General features: G+C 45.2%; 1 protein-coding gene across 1 annotated transcript in view; it reads right to left on the bottom strand.

Moving 5' to 3' along the window:
- The window catches only part of diaph2 (diaphanous-related formin 2), a 568,359-nt gene that overhangs the window by 66,708 nt on the left and 477,610 nt on the right, over window positions 1–24,041 (bottom strand). The window contains exon 32 of the mRNA XM_083651834.1: window positions 14,994–15,129. Within this exon, the coding sequence (XP_083507960.1) occupies window positions 14,994–15,129 (136 nt within the window). The remainder of the gene's footprint in view (window positions 1–14,993; window positions 15,130–24,041) is intronic.

The raw sequence follows: 24,041 nt of genomic DNA, 5'->3' as shown, positions 1-24,041 counted from the left end.
AAATTACTGCAACATGCTGCTTTCACCACACAGCCCTCTCCGAGAGAGCGGGGGGTGATCAATCTTTTGTTTCTTGCATGTGCTCAAAGAGACATGACAGTCAGGCAAATTGAATTTATGAACGCAACACGTTGAGACTACTGCACAATTAATTTGAAGGAATGCCACATATTTTGCCATTGCCACTGAAAGTGAGGGCTGCTTGTGTTTCCCCCCTCCTCCTCAAGCAACACGCCACCCAACCTGCGATAGTCTATGCAAAGAAAGATGGTACAACTATGAATAGAAACATGTCATATGCAAATTAAAAATGCAACTCTTCACTCATACTCGCACTAATTTTGCACTTGAAACTGTATCTCATTCCTTCTCTTTCTTCCTCAAGTCCTTCCCAAGGGCTACTTTGAAATCAAAGTATCTGTTCCGGCTGTGTGCTGTGCTTAAAAGCAATCCCGATTAAATCAAGCTTAATTAGACCAGCTTTATCAGAACAAAACCAAAGCCCAGCCAAGTAGTGCTTATCTCAAATTGCAGCACTACACCTCCGATAGCGAGCTCATTGGTTCAAAGGGGGGCGCGGGGTTCCGCCTGCTGTGGACCTGAGGAACAGGATGGTGAAAAGCAAGCAGCTACTAGAACAGTATCAACTCCCAAGACCATTCGCCACTCCTTCATATGTAGGCTACCAAGGACATAACTGTGAGCCTGACAGAAGGCACAAAGTGCTAAGTGGCAGGTAAACATTTATCTACAACCACCTTGGCACAAGAAACTTTTTGACAGCTCCTTCTTCACTGCCTTCTTCATGGAGACCCAGACATCACAGGGGGCACCTGACACTTTGATCAATTTGTCCTAGTTCCAGCTTAACTGTAGCACAATTCATCATTTGTAATGACCAAGACATGGGAGCCTTCCTAGACTGGGGTTCAGGGGGAGGAGTGCAGACACACAAGGAAGCAAACTGACTAAAATGGGAAACATAGTCCCCAGTCACCTAGCAGAGCACCATTAACTAGATCCTACTGGGCCCCAGCTTCCACTCAAACAGGCCACGCCTCTGCTCACGGCACGGCCTGGAGATGAGGCTTCAGCTGTTAGACCTTTTAGTGTTTAACTACTGGGCAACATATTCAACAACGGGCCGGTTTTTCACAGCCGCCATTTTGTGTCAGGGTAACACAGGTGCAACCAACTCGCTAATTAGAGCCCCGGCACTGGAACACCTAAATGGACTGCACCGGTGTGACTTCCTACCTTTTAGACACAAAATGGCTGCTGTGATAAAGGCCTACTCAAACAACTGTGCAACATATTTAACAACTGTGCACCATATTCAACACATCTGCACAGACAGGGCTCAATGAATGTTTAGCGAGAAAATAGAAAACATTATTTGAGTATACTCAAATTCAGTGTTATTCCTGTAATCCTTACAGCAAACATCCCTCATTACCTAACATTGCCAAATTTAGAGGCAGCTTTTCTGTCTTGTTCCTGCAGTTCACTCTCGTCTTATTTTCAGCTGTTAAACCTAGGGCAAATATTCCGCCGCTTCTCATTAGCAGCAGTGCTAGATTGCGTGCTGGGGAATTACAGAAAAGCTAACCTTTTATGCCACAAAGACCTTTTTCCAGAGGAAAGATCCCCCCCTGCTCACGGGAAATTGCTTTCTAAATGGGTTAAGATGGGCTAAGACCCAAGACATTGACAAACCCTCCCAGTGATGAAACACCTTGGCGGGCACCTCCACAGACAGCCCTGGGGTCCTTTAATGATCTTATTAAAGCTTGCAGAGGAGTGGAACATGGTTGGGGCTTTTGCACTTTTACGTACTTTTTGAAACAAGCTAAACCGTTAAGAATAGAAACGATGCTCGGCGAAACGCTGCCTCCCAGAGAGAGGTGGTGTACCTGTTCCATATCTTCACTGATCCTTTCATTCATCTCATCCCTCCTTCCTGCATATCAAGTGGTACCTGGACCCGGAGGCTGTGCCAACTGTGACAGTGAGCCCTGGGGGTTGGCTGCAGTCTGTAATATATTTACAAGCAGCACTATCCCATTTTCTAATTAGGAGGGATAACAAGGCCGATGTGCTCTCAGCAGGATCGGCCCAAAAAAACTTCACACATCAGATTAGCGTCTCCTAAAAAACACCAGGTAAGAGCGGAGTGTTGTCGGCGCGGCCGCGGTGTCTCATCCACAAACCCCCACGAGAGCACGGAGAGCCACCGGCGGCGGGGAAGAAAAGGATGGGCACGGATAAGTGTCACTCCTGGGAAGCGGCAGAGGATGGAGTGAGGTGAGGGAGGGAGGCACGCTGTGGTGAGATGGAGTGAGAGGAGTGAAGGAGAGAAGAGGGAGGAAGGAGGTGAAGGAGGTGAAGAGGTGCCTCTGAGCACGTGCGGCGGGGCATCTGGAGGAGTGGCTCATTGAGAGGGCCTGGTGAAGCGCGGCACGAGGTCGTAAAGCTCCCCTCCCCATGCTTGACGGCCTGAGCCCTGTGACATTTAATTATTTCCACAACATACAGTGCAGTATGCAAGCACACGCACACACACTAAAAAAGCTGCCTACTCCTTTTTACCCACACCAGTGTGTGCTGTTATATAGCTGCCAGTGGATTGGCTCACTATGCCTCATCCAAATGAACAGGCTGCAAGTCTGGAGAGAGAGAGAGAGTGTGAATGGAAAACCAGAGGCCCCACAATATAATATTATCATGATACTCATTACTCAAGTCACGATACAACATTATTGCGATTTTAGAAATATTTCGCGATATATTCCCTTTTTTCAACTGCAAATGATGTCCCCCAAAGGGGGGCGAAAAACATTGTCAACATCTGTTTTATCTAATAAGATCAAGTTTCCAGTCTGTTAATATCACTTCAATCATTTTTATTGCAGCACAATGGGATTGTCAAGCAGACAGACTGACCAACACCCTGTCATAAATGTTGCATGCACCTGACAATTTATATAATAAAATATCACGATGCTTGACTTCGATATAATCGATATAATATTGCCACACAAAATATTGTGATAATATACTGTATCGATTTCCCACCCCTCATGCGTGTGTGTGTGTGTGTGTGTGTGTGTGTGTGTGTGTGTGTGTGTGTGTGTGTGTGTGTTTACGCTCAAGTAGTGTCAGCTATGTGACCTATGCTCATGGGTGCTCAGGGCAAAATCAGCTAGAGACATTGGAATTTAGTCAAGCCTTCCAGACAACCAATGCATCCCAATAGCATTCATTCAATCTCTAATTGTCGTCAAGGACCAATTAGGAATCAAAGAAATAGCATGACATCTCTTCTCTATGTTTCTGCCTTTTCAATTCAGTCATCTGCAACAATCAAAATATGAAAGTGGTTCTAAAGTAAAAGAATAGCTGTCACATAAGAAAGTGACAACTTTTCATCCAATCATCCAACCCAGAAAGCCTTGTATCTATTTGAATGCAACAGCGTGCTCCCTCTTTAAACACCAAAGGCATGGCATTCCTATAATTATGACGCAGTGTCAACAAAGCCTGTTCATAAATTCAATTTGCTATCTGTCATCTCCTCCATGTTGTGCTGGGGAGGAAAGCATAGTGGATCGATTGAGAACTCCATATCTGATGGCTCACATGCCGCTGCCACAGCTCTTGGGGGGAAAGACAGACAAAGAATTCATAGAATTCTAGAAAGGTTCCACGTCTGGCCTGGCGTGTGCGTGCGCGTGTGTGTGCCTGCAATATAGTGGTAAATCATGGCATCATATGTGCCCAGAATAAAACTGATAGCTACAGGGCTAGTTAATTGCAAAATCTGAAATAGCAGGCGAAATATATAACGACATCAATAACCGAAAAAAAAACGTGATGCCATTTATCATCGTCATACGCGGGTTTTAATCCATCACTGCTACATATTCTCCATAATGTCACGTAAGCATCTCGTAGCGGATGAAAGTGTTTGACAAGAGAGGAAGCAGGCTTTGGAGAGATGTCTCTTATCCAGTAGCCCAAACCCCGCCTCTAATTTGGAGTGTGTATAATGAGATCTCGCTTGCTTGATGAGTTGAACCCACTGTGAGAGAGACTCTGACCTCAGCCGCACCCCTGTCACCCTGCATGGCTCCACCAGAGAGGAAGAGGGAGAGAGAAGAGAGCAGGAGAACATCGAGTTCCACGCTTTGTTCTTCTTTCTGCCGCTGCCGATTGTTTTTGAACACATTTCAGTCCATCTGTTCCCCCACAGAAAGTCACCTGTGCAATTAACCTGGTGCATTAGCCATGAAACAAGGGCCTCTGTGGAGGGAGGGGAGGGGGGAGGGGGGAGGGGGGGGGGGGGCTGCTTCATGGCCAAGTGGAAAGACAACAACCACTCTCTCGCTTTCAATCTGTCCTCTCCCTCTCTCTCATATACTCCCTCACATACAGCTGGCTTTCTCTTGCATTCACACCTGAACCCAGGCTCAGCCTCCTAGACATATATAGTATACACACACTCACAAGCACCTGTATTACTCAGCACCCCCCCCCCCCCGCTCGTGTTGCTCTGCTGCTTACACTTTAACTGTCTGGCACTGAGACTAGTCCCCCCCCCCTCTCCTCCCCCCACCGGTCCCAGCAGCTCCTGAGGCCCAGGCAGACAGAGAGCATTACCGCCACAGAGCGCACAGAGAAAGAACACAAATGCCCGAAGGACAGCGACCACGCACCTGTTAGATGCCTCTGCTTTGTCTCTCCCTCTCTCTCTCTCACTCTCCCTCTCTCGTCTCTCCCGTCGCCCTGCAGTCCAGCCAGCCAACCCTGACAACAGCTCTGACACAATGACCTGACAAACTTTCCACACAGGCCTTTCATCTATGCGTGTGTGTGTGCGTGTGCGTGTGCGTGTGTGTGTTTACGTTTGGGATGCACATGAAAGTAGTCCTCTTGAGTGGAATAGAGGGAATAAAAAAAGGAAATGGAAGGAGAAGACGCCCAATAAAGAAGACGGATGGGCCTGCTGATTATTCCGGACTGTTTTACTGTAACAACTTGATGGGCAAAGCCACTCATGTCCTCCTTAACTCGATTAGGGATGCTCCCACATCCCCCCATTCCAAGGGGAATGGCCGCGCAGCCACTCCTCTCCTCTTTCTACGGGCCCCAGCGTGGCGCCAGGGGGTCAGGGGATGAAGAGGAGGGAGACGGTGGACAGGACAGAGCGGGGCGTGAATGGAGAGAAGATGGGTGGGGCGGGGGAGCGGTGAGAGGTGGTTTGGCATGCCTCAAGTAGGGACAAGCGTTGTTGGGACAAGGCTGGCACGGCCACTCTGGACCTGATCCCACATCTTGATAGAAAGAGAGATGGCGTGAGTGCGAGAGACTGAGGGGAGCGCGGCGAGGAGTCGGACGTCGATGAGGGGTAGAGATGAAAGTGGATTAGCCACCGTGGCCATTTGCATTCTGTGTCGGAGACGAAAGCCCCAGCGATGCCCCGAATAGCTGGATGCATGAATAAGTAAACAAACAAAAACAAAAATAAACCCTCCATCTGGATGGATGCTGCCAGGCCCCGAGTGAGAAACAGTGGGGAGGGGAGGTTGGGAGATGAGAGAAGCTTATAACGCGGCAGTCACCAGACTTTACTTCCTCCTCGATCATTTACTTCTATTGCCTGCAGGCGCCCATTTACCATATTGCTCTCACCATCTAAGCCACTACATTTGGCTAGTTTTGCCCGGTAACACCATGGACACACCAGGGAGATCTCCTGCCCAGCACTAACAGATGTTGAGCTGACATACTTTCTGGGGACCGCATGGAGTCAACATGTCAGTGAGCCAATGGGAGCAGGGGAGCCTATCTTTGAAGCAGAGTAGACAGCCATTTGACCGTTCCTACCAGGGTGACTCAGATGAAGCAGCTTGATGAGATAGGAGAGCTGTCAAGGAGGCTTTTCCATGCTGCAATAGAGTACTGCAGGGATGACATATTTTTGTAGGCTCACCCAGAATTCCCTGCACTTCCCGGTTCGTATGTGAGATTTTTTTTTTTATGGGAATTTTGGTTAAAGTACATGAAATAACGTCTGTGGTTAATAAAAGTGTATGAAACAGCAAGGTTTCTGTTCAGCAAGATAATCTTCACAAATGAGGACCACTTTTATGACTTTTGAAGCGTTTTATGAAAATTGCCTTAAAAAAATATCATAAAAGTGGTCCTCATTTGTGAAGATTATCTTGCTGAACATAAACGTCATTGTTTCATAAACTTTTGTTAACCACAGACCTAATTTCATGCATTCAACAGAAAGTCCCATACAACAATCCCATTGACCTTTACACATAAGAGGCGGAAGTGCTAACATCCAGGGGCCGGTTGCACCAACTGGTCTTAACTATGCCTGGTCGTAACTCCTACGTCGGTCTTAGTTAAGACCATGGACTTACGCCTGTTGCACCAACACGGCTTATGTCTGGTCTTAACTATGCTGGTCGTAGCAATGCGCGTCCAAGTGAATTGCCAGGGAATGCACCCTGATTGGATGATGTTGCAAAAAATGTGCCTCGCGACCTGCTTGGAGCACTGTGCCACTACGCTCTCTCAGCCACTACTGTAAAACACCCTCCCTCCTCTCACCCTCCCTAGCTCCGGGGGAAAAATGGCGGCGATTGAGCCAGAAAGACAGTCTGAATGAAATTGAATGTAACGTTCCCAATTCTATGTATTACATTCTAAAAAATTAACGGCAACATTTTGGAAGGCTAAGCCACACAACTAGCTCGTTGTAATCTAACATCATGCTTCAAAAGATGGAGAACTGGCTGTGTTACGACGATGAGGGTAAGGACTCAAAACGGTCTCCGCTGATAAGACACGGAGATCTCTGTTACAGGCAGGCGCTACGCCTCCTCCTGACCAGGCGTAACTCTTACGCCTGGGCGTAGTGAAAAGAAGGCTTAAGCCGTCTTGGTGCAACCGGCGTAGCTGTTAGGTCGTAAAGTTACGACCAACTTAGCTTAAGACCAGTGTAAGACCAGTTGGTGCAACCGGCCCCAGGTCTTCTGGACTCATTCCTGCAGTACTCTATATATTGAGATGACCCCATATATATTCTGTGCCTCACACATCCAGGACAGCCTGATGCTCCCATCAAAGTATGGACGTAGCCACCGTGATGTCAGCCATTGGTTTCTGGACTCCCGAGTTGAAGCCTCGAGTTTCGCATTGTGACTGTCGCCCATCTTGGTTTTCTTGGAGCCAGAAGTGACCATATTTGGACGAGAAGAAGAGAAGAAGAGCCACACAGCCACAGCCCGCCTGTGATCGGTGAGCTGCGCAATCACTGGACAGGTGACCTGTCAATCACGCCCCAAAACATAGTCTGCTTTATCATCTCTTTTACTCTAAATGGGTCAATAATTGACCAAATGAACAGCATGCTGCATTGAAGAAGACTTGAAAGTAGTGATTGAGAGCATAAACTCATTAAGAAAGTGTTTGCTGAGGTAATAAATCAAGCGAGAAATTGGATCATTTTTCAATTCACTTCTACAGTATACAATTGGGCTTCTCTTTGTAGCCATAGACTGTATAAACGGGTGAGTTATATAAAAATGCGCCCCCCCCGTACAGTTGTCATGAATGGTGAAATAATCTATACATGTAGAGACCAAAACTCTTTTTGATCCAGGCTGAAAACATGTTTATTTCTGCTGCAAAAGTTGGGCATTTTAACATGGGGGTGAATGACTGAGGGAATGACTCCCTTTTGCAGCCAAACTGCAGTTATTGGCACTTCCGCGTTGGCTTCATTTGTCCAAGCTGGAGGTTGCAGCTTGGATCCTCCTGCCCTATTCCTCTATGAGTGGCACGTTTAGATTGTGGATTCTGATGTGATTTCCAAAATCGAGATAACATCTCTCAACCAAAGGCCATATGGTGCAGTTTGTGGGAGTGAACGGCTGTGCTGTCGAGGCAAGCTAAATGGATTTGACAATGGGACTTGATGGTCTTTGTAGTGAGGGTAATTATGTTTGATTGACTGTAAAGTGACTGGCGAGGTCCAGATCTGGGGAGGGGAAGTGATCAGACACTTGGACCACCCACAAATTAATGAGATTTAACTGAGCCTGGGCTGAGTTCACCAAGGAGAGGCAGAACATTTATGAAAGGGGGAGAAGGTACAAGGAGGGGTGTGGAGTACAGTGCGTCCTAGTGAGTGAGTGAGTGTGCGTGTGTGTGTGTGTGTGTGTGTGTGTGTGTGTGTGAGAGAGAGAGAGAGAGAGAGAGCACTAAGGAGGGAGAGAGGGAAGAGAGAGAGAGAAAGAGAGATGTGATGCGTGTCTCCTTCCCTTGGCTCTGACCTTAGTGTAAGGCAACCAAATTAAGTTAAGCAGACTCAAAGTGATTAGAACTTTTAGTTGTATTCTAATTAGCGTCTTTGTCTTTATCTCGATACTAAACAGGTCGCCACAAAATAAGGAAAAAATATTCAGTTTGACAATTTGATGCATAATGCAGACAAAGACAAAAAAAAAACAATGTGGGAGCAACTATTCCCTGGGGTGGTCTTTAATTGCCAATGAAATATTTATCAAAGAATAATAAAAGGCTTCCGATGAAGCCAGGCTCCTTTTCCACATTGTGCTGACAATTATTTATGAAAATGTAGTGGAAATGGTCTAATCTGGGAGGATGACAGAATATTATATTGCATCACCTTCACTGACAAAAAAAAGTCATTACACAGTGAATCTGATTTAATCCTCGCATGTGAATTGTGCATGGAGGATCCTCTCTCTCTCTCTCTGTCTCTCTCTCTCTCTCTCTCTCTCTCTGTGTCTCTCTCTCTCTCTCTCTCTCTCAGTCTTTGTCTCTCCACATGACTTGCTCTCAGAGGCCTGAGCTGTCATATTCTGCGCGCCATCATCGCCTTGAGGCAGATTCAGATTTTGAGAGGAGATATAGCGCAATCTAATATGCTGTTATTTATTAGAGATGATGTACTAGCACAGATAAGCCCGGTGTCCTTGTTTGTGTCTTTCAAGGTAATGACAGAATTCAACGTGGGATTTCAGAGCATGCCTTGCTCTCCCTGCACCCGGGATCCACCCAGCGGTAATGCAACAAAGGGAGGGAAAAAGCAATTTCCTTACAGCATGGCATGACAAGAAAGGGGGGAAAAAAGCTGCTTAAGTGACATGGAACACAACGCATGCAGATGTGCTGAAAGATCCTCATCAAAAACTACAAATCCATGAACAGACATGGAAGCCATCAGTGCCTTAGTGACAACGGAATGACACTTCAAGGAATAAACAGGCAGCGCGTTGAGGATATATCATAATTACATTGGGGAAAGGGCCGTCCTTGCTCGTCACATTCCATATCAAAGATAAAGGTCAGCTTTAGCTTCCTAACGCTGGCTTCATTTTCCCAAGCTAAGCCCGGGAATAGGCGGAATCTCTGTCAGAAGTGTTTTCTTTGATCCGGGTTCTCCGACCTCCACGTCTCTACAAGCCATCTCCCTTGCTGATATTGTTTGCCGTGTCTGCCGTGCTGCGGGGACACTGTGCAAACTTCCAGAGTACGACCTTTCCCGCCGCGCGGCCGCCTGTCAAGGCTCCGCTGTGATCACCTGGCTGGCATGGCCGCGCGCGGCGCAGGTATGCGCCGGCCTATAACGACAGCTGTCAGTGCCGCGCCGAGCCATCAATCCACATCTCCGCCGCTGTCATTCCTGACAGGGCTCCGGCAGCCGCCACGGCCAGCCGGCCAGCTGCCCGGGAAAATGCCTCGCTTTTAGCGCGGCGCGCTAATATGCACTCGAATATGCACAATCTGCATTTAAGAACAGCAGTCAGTCTCCATTAGCATGTCGGAGTGACGTTGACGTATATGAGTGCTAGCATGTAAGAAATAACGAATGCAGCATTACAAGATGTGGAATACAGCCAAAGCCTCTTATTTTACAATCTAATGGATTGTAGGCTTTTCTGAGAGGGGTCCACTTACTTTTATTCATGTAAATATACACGAGTTCAAGGTTGGTGAAAGGTTGACGAGGTGGATGCAAAAATAGAAGTTGGAGGGCTCTTTGTAGAGAATCATAGAGGCAGGGAGACACCTCATTCTACTAGGCCTTGCTGAGCGGGGGACATGCCTAGATGGCTATCAGCAGCAAAAAGAAGACGAAGATGCATTCGGAAAGGAAGGCACCCTGTAATCTTAAAGTGTACAGGAAATGAAAAATCAATTACAGAATCCATTTCAAGGATAACCTGCATAGAAAAAATAATCATATTGTCCTTCAAAAGACTTCCTTGAATTATTGTGAATCCATTTAGTTGAAGGCTTCTCTTTGTGATAATGATGTTTAATATAAGCCTCACGTGAACAAAAACAACTACTGTATATTTAAGGAGAATATGATGCATGTTCCACCATTTATATAAGCACAAACAGCTAAAGAAACCCACTATCTGTAATATTCCCACAGAGCAAGGCGATGTATAGGCCTGCATTCTGCTAGTGTCTGCAAGCTGTTGCAAAAATGGATTGAACCGGCTGAGTGGGTTCTAATTCGTTCGGTGAAGAATGATCACTTGCAGGTAAAAGTGAATCATAGAAACAGCATCTGTGGAGCCTCTGTGTGTTTGTGAACGTTTTGATAGAACCGTCTGAGAAAATTTGAGTTATTGATTTTGAAAAAAGTTTGTTTTCAGATCAGGTAATTCTCTTTTGTGACCTTAGTTAACATAAATACAAGTGTCTGAAACGACATTGATCCAGTTAGATTCAAACAGTCAAACAGCAGACAATAGGACAATACTAGGACAAACCCCAAAACAGTAGCTGTGAAAGTACTGTAGCAAACAACAGATCTGTAAAAATCTAGATAATCCCTAGGGTTGGTCAGAGAAAAAGAAAATGTGTTATTCAGAAATTCACCTGGTACAGGTGATTGTTTCACAACGACTACAAGAACTATTCACATAGTGAAAACCTACTGTAGCCTATATAAAACTCAAAGAAAAGTTGACAGCATCTCTCTATGCAACCTGGGAGAAATGCCTGGTCTAAAAAAACATGTTCAAATGACTGTTTTCCTGGCTCTTTTTTTTCCTCTTTCAGATTTTTGTCCCATTTTTCTCCGCTATTGTACTTGGCCAATTCCCCCTGCTGCCCTGGTCATTGCTCCACCCCCTCTGGGGAGAGCCCTTAGACTTGCACATGCTTCCTCCAATACATGTGCAGTCGCCAGCCCCTTCTTTTCACCTGACAGCGAGGCGCTCCGTCCGACCACAGGAGGCGCTAGTGCAGCGACCAGGACTCCCACCCGCAGACACGGTCAATTGCGTCTGTAGTAGCGTCTGACCAAGCCGGAAGTACCGCTACACGGGAATTGAACCTGGGTCTCCACAGCGGTAAGCGAGTGCTTTTCCCTCTACACGCCCACTTGATTTACTCCTACTGTATGTGCCTTATGCCATGTTGCATCATGCTCAAAGCCACATGTGTGTTTTCCGGCTCTGTGTTCAAAGCTTCGTGGATTTGACTGGGGTACACAGTTGGCGTGTGGGGTGTGGACACTTGCCCCAGATGGAGGCATTGACCCTGGTGAGGTCAGACGAGCGGGCGGCTAGTCCTCACAAACGAAGGAGAAAGAAGAAAGTCCAGATGCTACCATCAGACAGTATGCTGCAACACAAAACACCCTGGTGTGATGAAACATCTCCCTATTAGAGACAGAAACGTTAGTCTGGGCTTAGGGTTTGTACTACAGTGCTCAACAGTCACTTTCTGCGAAGTAAAGCAATTTAGAGAATGTTGAACATCTGGTCAGTTCAAGTGAATATGGAAATCCACTTAGAGCAAATTAAAACAAATGGGGGGAACCCGGTAATGATTTCATAAGCAATTTCCCACATTAGTATTTCTAATACTTCACAAAGAAAACAGATTTAGCTCTGCGCGTGTCTCATACATCAATCATACTCGTTGGGGAAGCGCACGTGTCAGTGAACTTGCAGGGGGCCATATTCTCAAGTTTGATCAACTGGGAAATGGGAAATATGACTTTTTTTTTGCAGTTCCCTGAACGCATTTGTCTGCTCCCCCCTCCCCCACCCTAATGCCATCCTGCTAAAAGCTAAATGAATTAAACTGTCATTAAATATGCATTTCATTGTTAATCATTTGCAAGCGAAGAGGATTAGGTCGCAATTTGTGAAATGACATCAAATCTAGCCCTTCACAAAAATAGCCTCTTGAAATTGCATTAAATACAATAGTATTATCCATCAAGCTGTCTTTTAGGCAGTAAATCCATAAAACAGATATAGATAAAAGATATTGACATGTACATGCTTCTCATAATATAACGTCCATATGTTTACTCCATCTGTCAATGGATCAACACAAACACTGCTCTATTGAGGTCAACAGTCTAAATCTCCTCAGATTAGGTGTGAGACCTAGTTTACAATTAAAACAATAAAGACTGAAAAAAAGTAAAAGAATTAAATAAAACATGGAAATCTAGTGCAGCATTTCAATTGGCCTTTCAATGTTTCAACTGCAAAATCCATGTGGAAAATGGTTGGATATGATTAATTCCAAGAAGAATGAAAGAACCAAGGCTCTTTGCGCCGTCTTATTTTCATCAACCCTCACAGAAAACACGGCTGAGAGTAAGCATGAAATATTGATGTGAGAAGTCTCCTCAAATAACTAACTCCTCAAATATCTCAAGTACATATAGAATTTTTCAACAGTGCTGTCAATGATCCCTGTTGGTTATGAAGAGAGGAAAGCCAAGACTCTCACCCAAGGCTGTCAATTGGCGAGGAGTAGAAGCACAGAGCAAAGAAACATGTGCAACAAGAAAACACTGGATCTGCTGGTTTGTGTGTTCCAAGTTCAACCAATAAGCTCAGAGGCAAGTCGACAGTGAACACAGAGACGATACAGAGTGTTTCGAACCTCCAACCCGCTTCTGGCTCGAGCTCAGCTTCCCATCCACAGGACCCATTTCAACAGCTTGACAACCGCTTGTCTTTTCTCTGATTACATTTCACCAAGAGACAAGTTAGAAGAAAAGGAACGATTCAAGTAGGACTGTAACTAACGATTATTTTCCTTATATCGATTAATCTGTCGATTATTTTCTCGACTAATCGATTAGCCGTTTGGTCTATAAAATGTCACAAAATGTCTATAAAATTTCACAAAATGGTGAAAAATGACGCTCGATCACTTTTTCCCCAAAGCCCAAGATGGCGTCCTCAAATTTCTTCTTTTGTCCTGACCAACAGTCCACAACCCAAAGATAATCAGTTTACTGTCATAGAAGACTAAAAAAGCAGAAAATATTCACATTTAAGAGGCTGGAACAGGAGAATTTTTAGTATTTTTTCTTAAAAGTTTCTTAATAGTCTAAACTATTAATCGATTATAAAGTAGTTGGCGATTCATTTTCTGTCGATCAACTAATCGACTAATTGTTGCAGCTCTAGATTCAAGGTTTAATGAAAATGAGCAGGCAAATGGAAAAAAAAAAAAAGAAAAAAAAAAGGTTGAACTAATCTTGAACTTAAGTCTGTGCATATTTCACTCCTGGTCACTGTGGTGGGAACAGTCCGACAAGCGTGGTGACGGTGTGGAGGACAGTCCCTACTATCTCCTAGGCTGCAGGGTGGTGACGGTGTGGAGGACAGTCCCTACTATCTCCTAGGCTGCAGGCAACCTTGCCCATGTCATCCTCATGTTTTATTCATGCAAAGCGTATTATGGCATTCAGAAACCAAGATCAGAATCAGCTCTGGCAGACATATTTAACACCCTAGCTACTTCTCTAGCCCTCTCCATCTGGTTAGTCAGAATGAGCAGGAAGGGCAGACAGCCTTCTCCAGGCTCAGCCATGCTGGATTATTAAAAGTGAAGCTTTCAAAGAGGTCACTGCTCAGGTAAAAAAGAGAGAGAATGCATCAATTATCTTGTTGAGTTTGTGGCGTAGTGAAGAGTGTCTTGTCACATGTCCCAATGTGGCGGCGCTACAGAGAGGTGCGTGGCTCCTGCTGACATTTAGAAGCTGGTGAATTGTGGAAATTCCAGACGGTTTGTCAAAAAAGCGATCAAGAAGACCACACTGACTGCTTCCAAAGACCTTCAGCTTTGAAATTCCTTCTCAATGTCATTGGCGTAACCAGACACACAGCCGGCAGCAGACAGTAGCTCTATAGCTCTAATTTAGCACGTTTGGATAACTGCAGCTTAAAGTGATCAATACTGTTTTAATGGCATCACTGGAGGAGAATAGCTACAGTTACTCAAGTAATTAAAAACAAAACAACAACAACAACAACAACAACAAAACGGCAGTCTCAGAAGTTTAAAACCTATAGATTTTACTTTGGCTTTACTTGCACAAGACCAATGAAAAAATAATACAAACAGCATTATCCTATTAGAGTAGAGTGATCTACCAAACCCATTATCAGCCCATTTTTAAAGATGAATATCTTTAGGACCTACCTATCCTCTGTGCCCTGCCAGCTACAGTATTAGTTTATTCACAGTTACCTTCCTAGCACTGATACGGAGTAATAGTCTTCCTACCAATTCAACGTCTTTAAAATCCATTGAACTTTTATGCATGCACGTGAATATTGTTGCTAGGGGAACGTTTCCGTCTCTATGCGAGTGGATGTACTGTAACACAGAAAAAAGACTGAAACGCATGCTAAAAGTAGGATCATCTGCCTGTTGTTTGGAGGAATTACATCGGCCATGGCAGTAAGCTCGAGATTCTTTCACAGCTGAAGAGATGACACCGCTCCTCACACCCTCACACACACACACACACACACACACACACACACACACACACACACACACACACACATTATCATCCTCCTTCAGAGTTCAAACCTGTGTGAAGCACAATTCCATGGAACCCCCCCCCCCCCTGCTCTGTCTCTGTGGTGGCATCATACAGTACATACCTTTGTTCATGTCAATCAGCTGCTTCTTCTTCTGCTGGCGCTCGTGCTTCTCGCGCTCGGCTTTCTCCTTCGCCAGCTTGGCTCTCTTGATCTTCTCCTCCATCTCCTTCTTCTTGTGGTTCTCCTTCTCCGCTTCCTGATGACGTACGCACACACGCACGCGCACGCACACACGGGCACGCACACACACACACACACACACACACACACACACACACGCGCGCGCACACGCACAAAATCAGAATCTAGCTCCGGCTGTCACCACTCTTTCGGTGTCTTCACAACTAGCATAGCCTTCAGGAGAAGCGAGCGATCAGCAAATTTTTATTCAGGGCACGGTTTGATAGCTAGAGCTAAGCTAGTGGAATAAACAATATACCATGCCTTGTGTAAAGGATTTTTTTATTATTATTAAATACCTTCTTACGCATGCTAATTCTCCTGTGATGCTACTGTGCTGCCTTGCACATGGTGCTGTCAATAATACATCAATATGACACACGATACATGAATATAAGAGAGACTAGACGCTGCCACACACTGGGCTGCGGGGAGCCGTATAGCATGAGGAGAGGCGGATGTGGCAGCAGCAGTGTGCCCGTCTCTGAGGAGGGAGAGAGAGATATGGCTCTCTGGCTCAAATGTCAGGAAGGTGTCAGAGAAAGGGCGATAATCAACACTATGCATTGAGCTCTCACACAAGCTGTCAGTTTGTTTCAGACAGTCGGCAGGAGACAGAGTAAGATGCAGCCAACAAAATGTCCTCTCAGCCCAGGCCCGCGGCGCAGCCTAACAGCACCCATCTTAACAGCACCCATCTTAGGCGTTTGTGTAGAAGAGAATTCCCGGCAGCGGTACTTTATGCTCGGTCAGACGTTTCCTACAGACATAGTGGGCCGTGTCTGCGGGTGGGAAGTCGGTGAGGTATGAGTCCTAGTTGCTGCACTAGCGCCTCCTCTGGTCCGTCGGGGCACCTGTTTAGGGGGGACGGGAACTGGGGGGACTAGCGTGATCCTGCCATGCGCTACATCCTGCCGGTAAAACTCCTCGCTGCCAGGTGAAAAGAAGCAGCTGGCGACTGCGCATGTATTGGAGGAAACGTGCTAGTCTACAGCAGGGTGGCAATTTTGTAATTTTAGGGGCAAGGCCAAAAACATTTGTCACATGTTTTTTAGGGCACACGGCCACATGCCAGGGCACAAAGGTCATTGCTCTATTGACATCATGAAGGGCGATTTCACTGAAATGTGTGTTAAAATGAGCCAATGACACATCCTGTGCATAGAGCAGGCTACATTAAACTGAGACCACTGACGCTTTTAAAGCAACTGACAGTAGCAGGCTGGTAGCAGGGCACTGCCAAGTTGGCCTTAGGGATCTCAGGGCATCACAGCCAGAGGGAGGGCAATGGAGGCCATGGCCTCATGGCCTCCGTCTAATTCCCACCCTGGTCTACATCTCTCCCCAGATGGGCAGAGTGGGTGGAGCAACGACCGGGACAGCAGGGGGAATTGGCCAAGTGCAATTTGGGAGAAAACGTGAAGAAGAAAACAACTTTATAAAAAAGAAAAGCTTGTCCTGTGTGGCTGTGTGCTGGCATGTGTGGATATCTGTGTGTGTGTGTGTGTGTGTGTGTGTGTGTGTGTGTGTGTGTGTGTGGTGTTATACTGTATGTGCTTCTGCGACAGTAGGCCCCCCATCGAATGCCCCTGTGGTCGTGACGTGTGTGTCGTGCTGCCTGCTCTGTGGTTCTGACGTGTGTTTGTGCGTGCGTGCGTGTGTGTGTGTGTGTTTGGCTGCTCTGTGGTCTTGACATGTGTGTGCGTGCGTGTGGGTGTGTGTGTGTGTGTGTGTGTGTGTGTGTGTGTGTGTGTGTTTGTGCGTGTGTCTGTGTCGTGTTGGCTGCTAAGACAGAGGGATTACAGGGATTGTGGGGAAGGAGCAGGGAAAGAGCAGCTCATCATGCCAGTCAATAGTGGAGCTTTGCTTCACGTCCAAGGACACAAGCCCCCATTGCCACTGTCTCCTTGTTGGATGACAAGGGCAATGACAGAGAGAGAGGGGGGGAGAGAGAGAGAGAAAGAGAGAGAGAGCGAAAGAGAGAGAGGGGGAGAGAGTGAGAAAGAAAGAGAGAAAGAAAGAGAGAGAGAGTGAGAAAGAGAGGGAGAAAGAGAGAGAGAAAGAGAGTGGGGGAGAGAGAGAGGGGGAGAGAGAGAGAGAAAGAAAGAGAGAGAGGGGGAGAAAGAGAGGGAGAAAGAGAGAGAGAAAGAGAGTGGGGGAGAGAGAGAGGGGGAGAGAGAGAGAGAAAGAGAGAGAGGGGGAGAGAGGGAAAGAGAGAGAGTGAAAAAGAAAGAGAGAAAGAGAGAGTGAGAGAGAGAAAGAGAGAACAAAAGAGAGAGAGGGGGAGAGAGAGTGAGAAAGAGAGAGAGAGAGTAAGAGAGAGAGATGGCAAAAGGCAGAGGTGTGACATGAAGCAGAGATCAAGTGGGTGATAGAGACGGCAAGAGAAGGAATGGAGAAAGGGAGAGAGAAAGTGTACTTGCATGAGTGGGTATTTGTGTGTGTGTCCATGTGAAAGTATGGAGAGATGTTTTATTTCTGTAAGCGACAGCCAGCCAGCCAGCGAACACACACACACACGCATGCGAGCGCACGCACGCACACACACACACGCGCGCGCACGCACGCACGCGCGCGCGCACACACACACACACACACACACACACACACACACACACACACACACACACACACACACACACACACACACAGACACACACACACTCATCAGCCCATCTTTTATTACCATGATACAGCTGAGTGTAAAGCTCTATACAGGCTATTGACTGTGTGCACTTTGCTGCTCTCCATAATGACGGGCTGTTTGTATCAGAGTGGATGAGAGCTGCGGCCTGTATATTGGACAATGAAGCTGTTAACTCTGCATTTTCACTTATTGTTTAAGTGCTAAGCAGCATTGGCAGTACAAATCAAATGGATTTCTGCCCTCATCCACTGACGGGATGCATTTCATTTGGTAAATAATATCACAGCATTGCTCGATATCTAGAGCTTAAGTTGGAAGATAAATTATGCACATTACAAATAAAATCCTGCCGGCAAAACTTACTTTAAACAAACAAGCAATTCTGACTGTAAACATGATTACACAACATAATTATCTTGCCCTGATCACACATACGGCACCACTAATTACCATAGCAACAAATATGTTCCTATCATGTTTTCCTCTACCATTCTCTTTGACAGTCCCTGCTTTGCCTTTGGCAACATCTCATTGTATCTGCTCTTGTTTCCACGGCACCACTTTATGTTGTAGGAGGACATACAAGAGATAAACCATTTTTCCACAGTAATCTTCAGAGAAGAGAACCAGATTATTTCAACCTCATCCAAAGCACCGGACAATCAAACTGGTTCCCTCAAGGACAGGAACACCAGGTTCTCTGAGAATGGTTAAAAAGAGGGGGGGGTCTCATCTCATTCTCATCCTGCATGCGTGAAATATTCACGCTATGATTTATGGCAACATTGAAACTAGGTTTCAATTTTGCCTTTATCTGTCCCTATGGTGTTGATCATCACTATAATTACTGTTCCACATGTTGAGATCTGCAGTTTTTGTGTGAAAACACAGACAATAAGTTCAAATTTTGTATTTATCTTTTTGTATTATGTTATAAAATGTAGCAATTAGCATACAGATTTGGATTTTATATTAAAATAATAATATATAAATGAATAAATAAATAAATAAATAAATAAATAAATAAATAAATAATGTAGGATACATGTTGGACCCCACCAATGCTTAGTTCCAGCATAAGTGGAGGGAATTTAATCCTGTGATCGAAAGGCCTTGAGACATCACATGACATCATTTGGCACTGGAAGACACATTCAATATTATATTTGAAACAAATAAATTGTGATAAATGTGCTTGTTGGTCACACTTTGAAAGTCTGACATAATCAAGGATGTTTTCCTCCCGTTTATAAAGTGGAGGAAAATTGGGGAGGAAGGAAGGGACAAGGCCATTCACAGGAAAAGATTGAGAAGCTATTTGTTTGGTTTTTAGTGACGTCTGCCAATCGATACGCTAAGGCAAATTAGGAAGATAATTGTGTTTGCTCACTAAATAATCCAAAGTCATTAAGAAGGCAGATTATAGGAGGGAGAAAGCCTTTAAGTAAAGACATAAAAGTCTTTTTGTTAATTAGAAAGACTCTGGGAGGCGTGTTCAAAGCCAGAGAGATGAAGACATGTACACACCGCTTTATAACGGGGAGAATCAAAGTAAAAGATCATAAAATGTAATTTCATCCCTGTTGCTTGTTGATTTCCAGCAGGCTGGCTTGGAATTCATCTCAATCCTATAATGCAAAGTGTCTGTCTGTCTGTCTGTCTGTCTGTCTGTCTGTGTGTCTGTCTGTCTGTGTGCCTGTGTGTCTGTCTGTCTGTCTGTCTGTCTGTGTGTCTGTGTGTCTGTGTGTCTGTCTGTCTGTCTGTCTATCTGTGTGTGTCTGTGTGCGCGTGCGTGTGTGTGAGCAGAATTGTGTTCGGCCACAGCTATGCCATTTTATGTGCAATCAAGCTGAATCTTTCAGCAAGTGTAAAGAGCACCCCCTACGGGTGACCTAATGGAGTCATATTTTTTAATTAGGTAATTAGGGTTATAAAGTTCTGCACAAGCTGCACTGCACAAGCTGCACAGCCTCCACCGCGCGAATCAGCCGGGGGCAAGTTGAGGAGCTGTTGCTCCAGGGGAGAGGCAAATCGCACGTGTGTGTGTGTGTGTGTGTGTGTGTGTGTGTGTGTGTGTGTGTGTGTGTGATTTTATGCGTGTTGCACAAATCAGATCGCGGCAGTTCTTTGTATGTACTGTACATCAATATCTATGTTCATACAGGTTGGGCGTCTACAGAACGCAACATTTACACTCTATACTGCACGGGTATGGCTGCACAGCCTCCACCAGTCACACAGGGACAGGTATTCCACTAGGGGTATTCAAACCAATGCATTTAGCAGCAAAACCACCATCTTCACACAAAAAGGTCAACAATGTAACACTGGATCCTGGTATACAGTACATGCCTCTCAAGGGGATATGCAAAATGACAATGAACTCATAATTACACTGTTGGTGTAATACTGTATGACGGTTGGTTAAATTCTTAGAGAAGAATGATGTGATGATTATGTGTGAGATAGCAACATGTATGTTTTAGCATGACCCTGTAGCACCTAATGCAATATAGCCAACAACTCTACAGGATCAGCAACAAGTTCCAGCCTCGCAGGAGCCATGAGACAAAGTGAGAGTGTCTCATCCTCCCGGCCTCCGGTGTGTTTGAGACAGGGGCTTATGAGCACTCCTCTCTCCTTACCTGGCTTGAGACAGGGGCTTATGAGCACTCCTCTCTCCTTACCTGGCTTGAGACAGGGGCTTATGAGCACTCCTCTCTCCTTACCTGGCTTGAGACAGGGGCTTATGAGCACTCCTCTCTCCTTACCTGGCTTGAGACAGGGGCTTATGAGCACTCCTCTCTCCTTACCTGGCTTGAGACAGGGGCTTATGAGCACTCCTCTCTCCTTACCTGGCTTGAGACAGGGGCTTATGAGCACTCCTCTCTCCTTACCTGGCTTGAGACAGGGGCTTATGAGCACTCCTCTCTCCTTACCTGGCTTGAGACAGGGGCTTATGAGCACTCCTCTCTCCTTACCTGGCTTGAGACAGGGGCTTATGAGCACTCCTCTCTCCTTACCTGGCTTGAGACAGGGGCTTATGAGCACTCCTCTCTCCTTACCTGGCTTGAGACAGGGGCTTATGAGCACTCCTCTCTCCTTACCTGGCTTGAGACAGGGGCTTATGAGCACTCCTCTCTCCTTACCTGGCTTGAGACAGGGGCTTATGAGCACTCCTCTCTCCTTACCTGGCTTGAGACAGGGGCTTATGAGCACTCCTCTCTCCTTACCTGGCTTGAGACAGGGGCTTATGAGCACTCCTCTCTCCTTACCTGGCTTTGAGACAGGGGCTTATGAGCACTCCTCTCTCCTTACCTGGCTTGAGACAGGGGCTTATGAGCACTCCTCTCTCCTTACCTGGCTTGAGACAGGGGCTTATGAGCACTCCTCTCTCCTTACCTGGCTTGAGACAGGGGCTTATGAGCACTCCTCTCTCCTTACCTGGCTTGAGACAGGGGCTTATGAGCACTCCTCTCTCCTTACCTGGCTTTACAACAGGGGCTTATGAGCACTCCTCTCTCCTTACCTGGCTTGAGACAGGGGCTTATGAGCACTCCTCTCTCCTTACCTGGCTTGAGACAGGGGCTTATGAGCACTCCTCTCTCCTTACCTGGCTTGAGACAGGGGCTTATGAGCACTCCTCTCTCCTTACCTGGCTTGAGACAGGGGCTTATGAGCACTCCTCTCTCCTTACCTGGCTTGGAAAGTGAATGTTGTGCAACCCGCGGGTCCCATCTACCAACAAGGGCCGGGCTGCTTCCTCCTCTCCCAGGTCTGCTCGCTCAATAATTCATGGTTTGCGCTGGCTGTTCTTCCCTGACCCTGCACAGCACAATACATCTCCCCGAGCACGGCTCCCCTCCCATGCATACATGTTTGCCAGTCCGCTGAGGGAACAATGAGTATTTCCAACTGCTCAGTTGCACCAGTGCTCTCACACAGAGACCGTCACTGCTACATCTCATTTGAATTTTACAAACACTGCCGCGCCCGGCCTTTAAGCGGGAAAACGTGTTTATTAGCCATCTGGTATACTGTGTGCCAGCGTGTGGCGGAGATTGCTTCATCAACTTATAGGTTACAGATTGTGGGGCTTCTGGTCGGCGGTTCAGAGTGACTCCCATGTTGAGAGGTGACCTCCAAAAAATTATGGTCCAATGATTTTAATGTCTGCGTCATGCTAGTGTAAGTCTGATGATTTTAATGTCTGCATCATGCTAGTGTAAGTCTGATGATTTTAATGTCTGCATCATGCTAGTGTAAGTCTGATGATTTTAATGTCTGCGTCATGCTAGTGTAAGTCTGATGATTTTAATGTCTGGATCATGCTAGTGTAAGTCTGATGATTTGAATGTCTGCATCATGCTAGTGTAAGTCTGATGATTTTAATGTCTGCATCATGCTAGTGTAAATCTGATGATTTTAATGTCTGGATCATGCTAGTGTAAGTCTGATGATTTTAATGTCTGCATCATGCTAGTGTAAGTCTGATGATTTTATGTCTGCATCATGCTAGTGTAAGTCTGATGATTTTAATGTCTGCATCATGCTAGTGTAAGTCTGATGATTTTAATGTCTGCGTCATGCTAGTGTAAGTCTGATGATTTTAATGTCTGCGTCATGCTAGTGTAAGTCTGATGATTTTAATGTCTGGATCATGCTAGTGTAAGTCTGATGATTTTAATGTCTGCATCATGCTAGTGTAAATCTGATGATTTTAATGTCTGGATCATGCTAGTGTAAGTCTGATGATTTTAATGTCTGGATCATGCTAGTGTAAGTCTGATGATTTGAATGTCTGGATCATGCTAGTGTAAGTCTGATGATTTTAATGTCTGCATCATGCTAGTGTAAGTCTGATGATTTTAATGTCTGGATCATGCTAGTGTAAGTCTGATGATTTTAATGTCTGGATCATGCTAGTGTAAGTCTGATGATTTTAATGTCTGGATCATGCTAGTGTAAGTCTGATCATTTTAATGTCTGCATCATGCTAGTGTAAGTCTGATGATTTTAATGTCTGGATCATGCTAGTGTAAGTCTGATGATTTTAATGTCTGGATCATGCTAGTGTAAGTCTGATGATTTTAATGTCTGGATCATGCTAGTGTAAGTCTGATGATTTTAATGTCTGGATCATGCTAGTGTAAGTCTGATGATTTTAATGTCTGCATCATGCTAGTGTAAGTCTGATGATTTTAATGTCTGCATCATGCTAGTGTAAGTCTGATGATTCTAATGTCTGCATCATGCTAGTGTAAGTCTGATGATTTTAATGTCTGCGTCATGCTAGTGTAAGTCTGATGATTTTAATGTCTGCATCATGCTACAGTAGTGTAAGTCTGATGATTTTAATGTCTGCGTCATGCTAGTGTAAGTCTGATGATTTTAATGTCTGCATCATGCTAGTGTAAGTCTGATGATTTTAATGTCTGGATCATGCTAGTGTAAGTCTGATGATTTTAATGTCTGGATCATGCTAGTGTAAGTCTGATGATTTTAATGTCTGCATCATGCTAGTGTAAGTCTGATGATTTTAATGTCTGGATCATGCTAGTGTAAGTCTGATGATTTTAATGTCTGGATCATGCTAGTGTAAGTCTGATGATTTTAATGTCTGGATCATGCTAGTGTAAGTCTGATGATTTTAATGTCTGCATCATGCTAGTGTAAGTCTGATGATTTTAATGTCTGCATCATGCTAGTGTAAGTCTGATCATTTTAATGTCTGCATCATGCTAGTGTAAGTCTGATGATTTTAATGTCTGGATCATGCTAGTGTAAGTCTGATGATTTAATGTCTGGATCATGCTAGTGTAAGTCTGATGATTTTAATGTCTGGATCATGCTAGTGTAAGTCTGATGATTTTAATGTCTGTATCATGCTAGTGTAAGTCTGATGATTTTAATGTCTGCATCGCTAGTGTAAGTCTGATGATTTTAATGTCTGGATCATGCTAGTGTAAATCTGATGATTTTAATGTCTGCATCATGCTAGTGTAAATCTGATGATTTTAATGTCTGCATCATGCTAGTGTAAGTCTGATGATTTTAATGTCTGCATCCTGCTAGTGTAAGTCTGATGATTTTAATGTCTGCATCATGCTAGTGTAAGTCTGATGATTTTAATGTCTGCATCATGCTAGTGTAAGTCTGATGATTTTAATGTCTGCATCATGCTAGTGTAAATCTGATGATTTTAATGTCTGGATCATGCTAGTGTAAGTCTGATGATTTTAATGTCTGCATCATGCTAGTGTAAGTCTGATGATTTTAAT

Source organism: Poromitra crassiceps, assembly GCF_964638095.1.
Source record: "Poromitra crassiceps genome assembly, chromosome: 15".
Lineage (NCBI taxonomy): Eukaryota > Metazoa > Chordata > Actinopteri > Beryciformes > Melamphaidae > Poromitra > Poromitra crassiceps.
The sequence above is the reverse complement of the archived record's forward strand: the minus strand, read 5'-3'. Positions and strand labels throughout refer to the sequence as shown.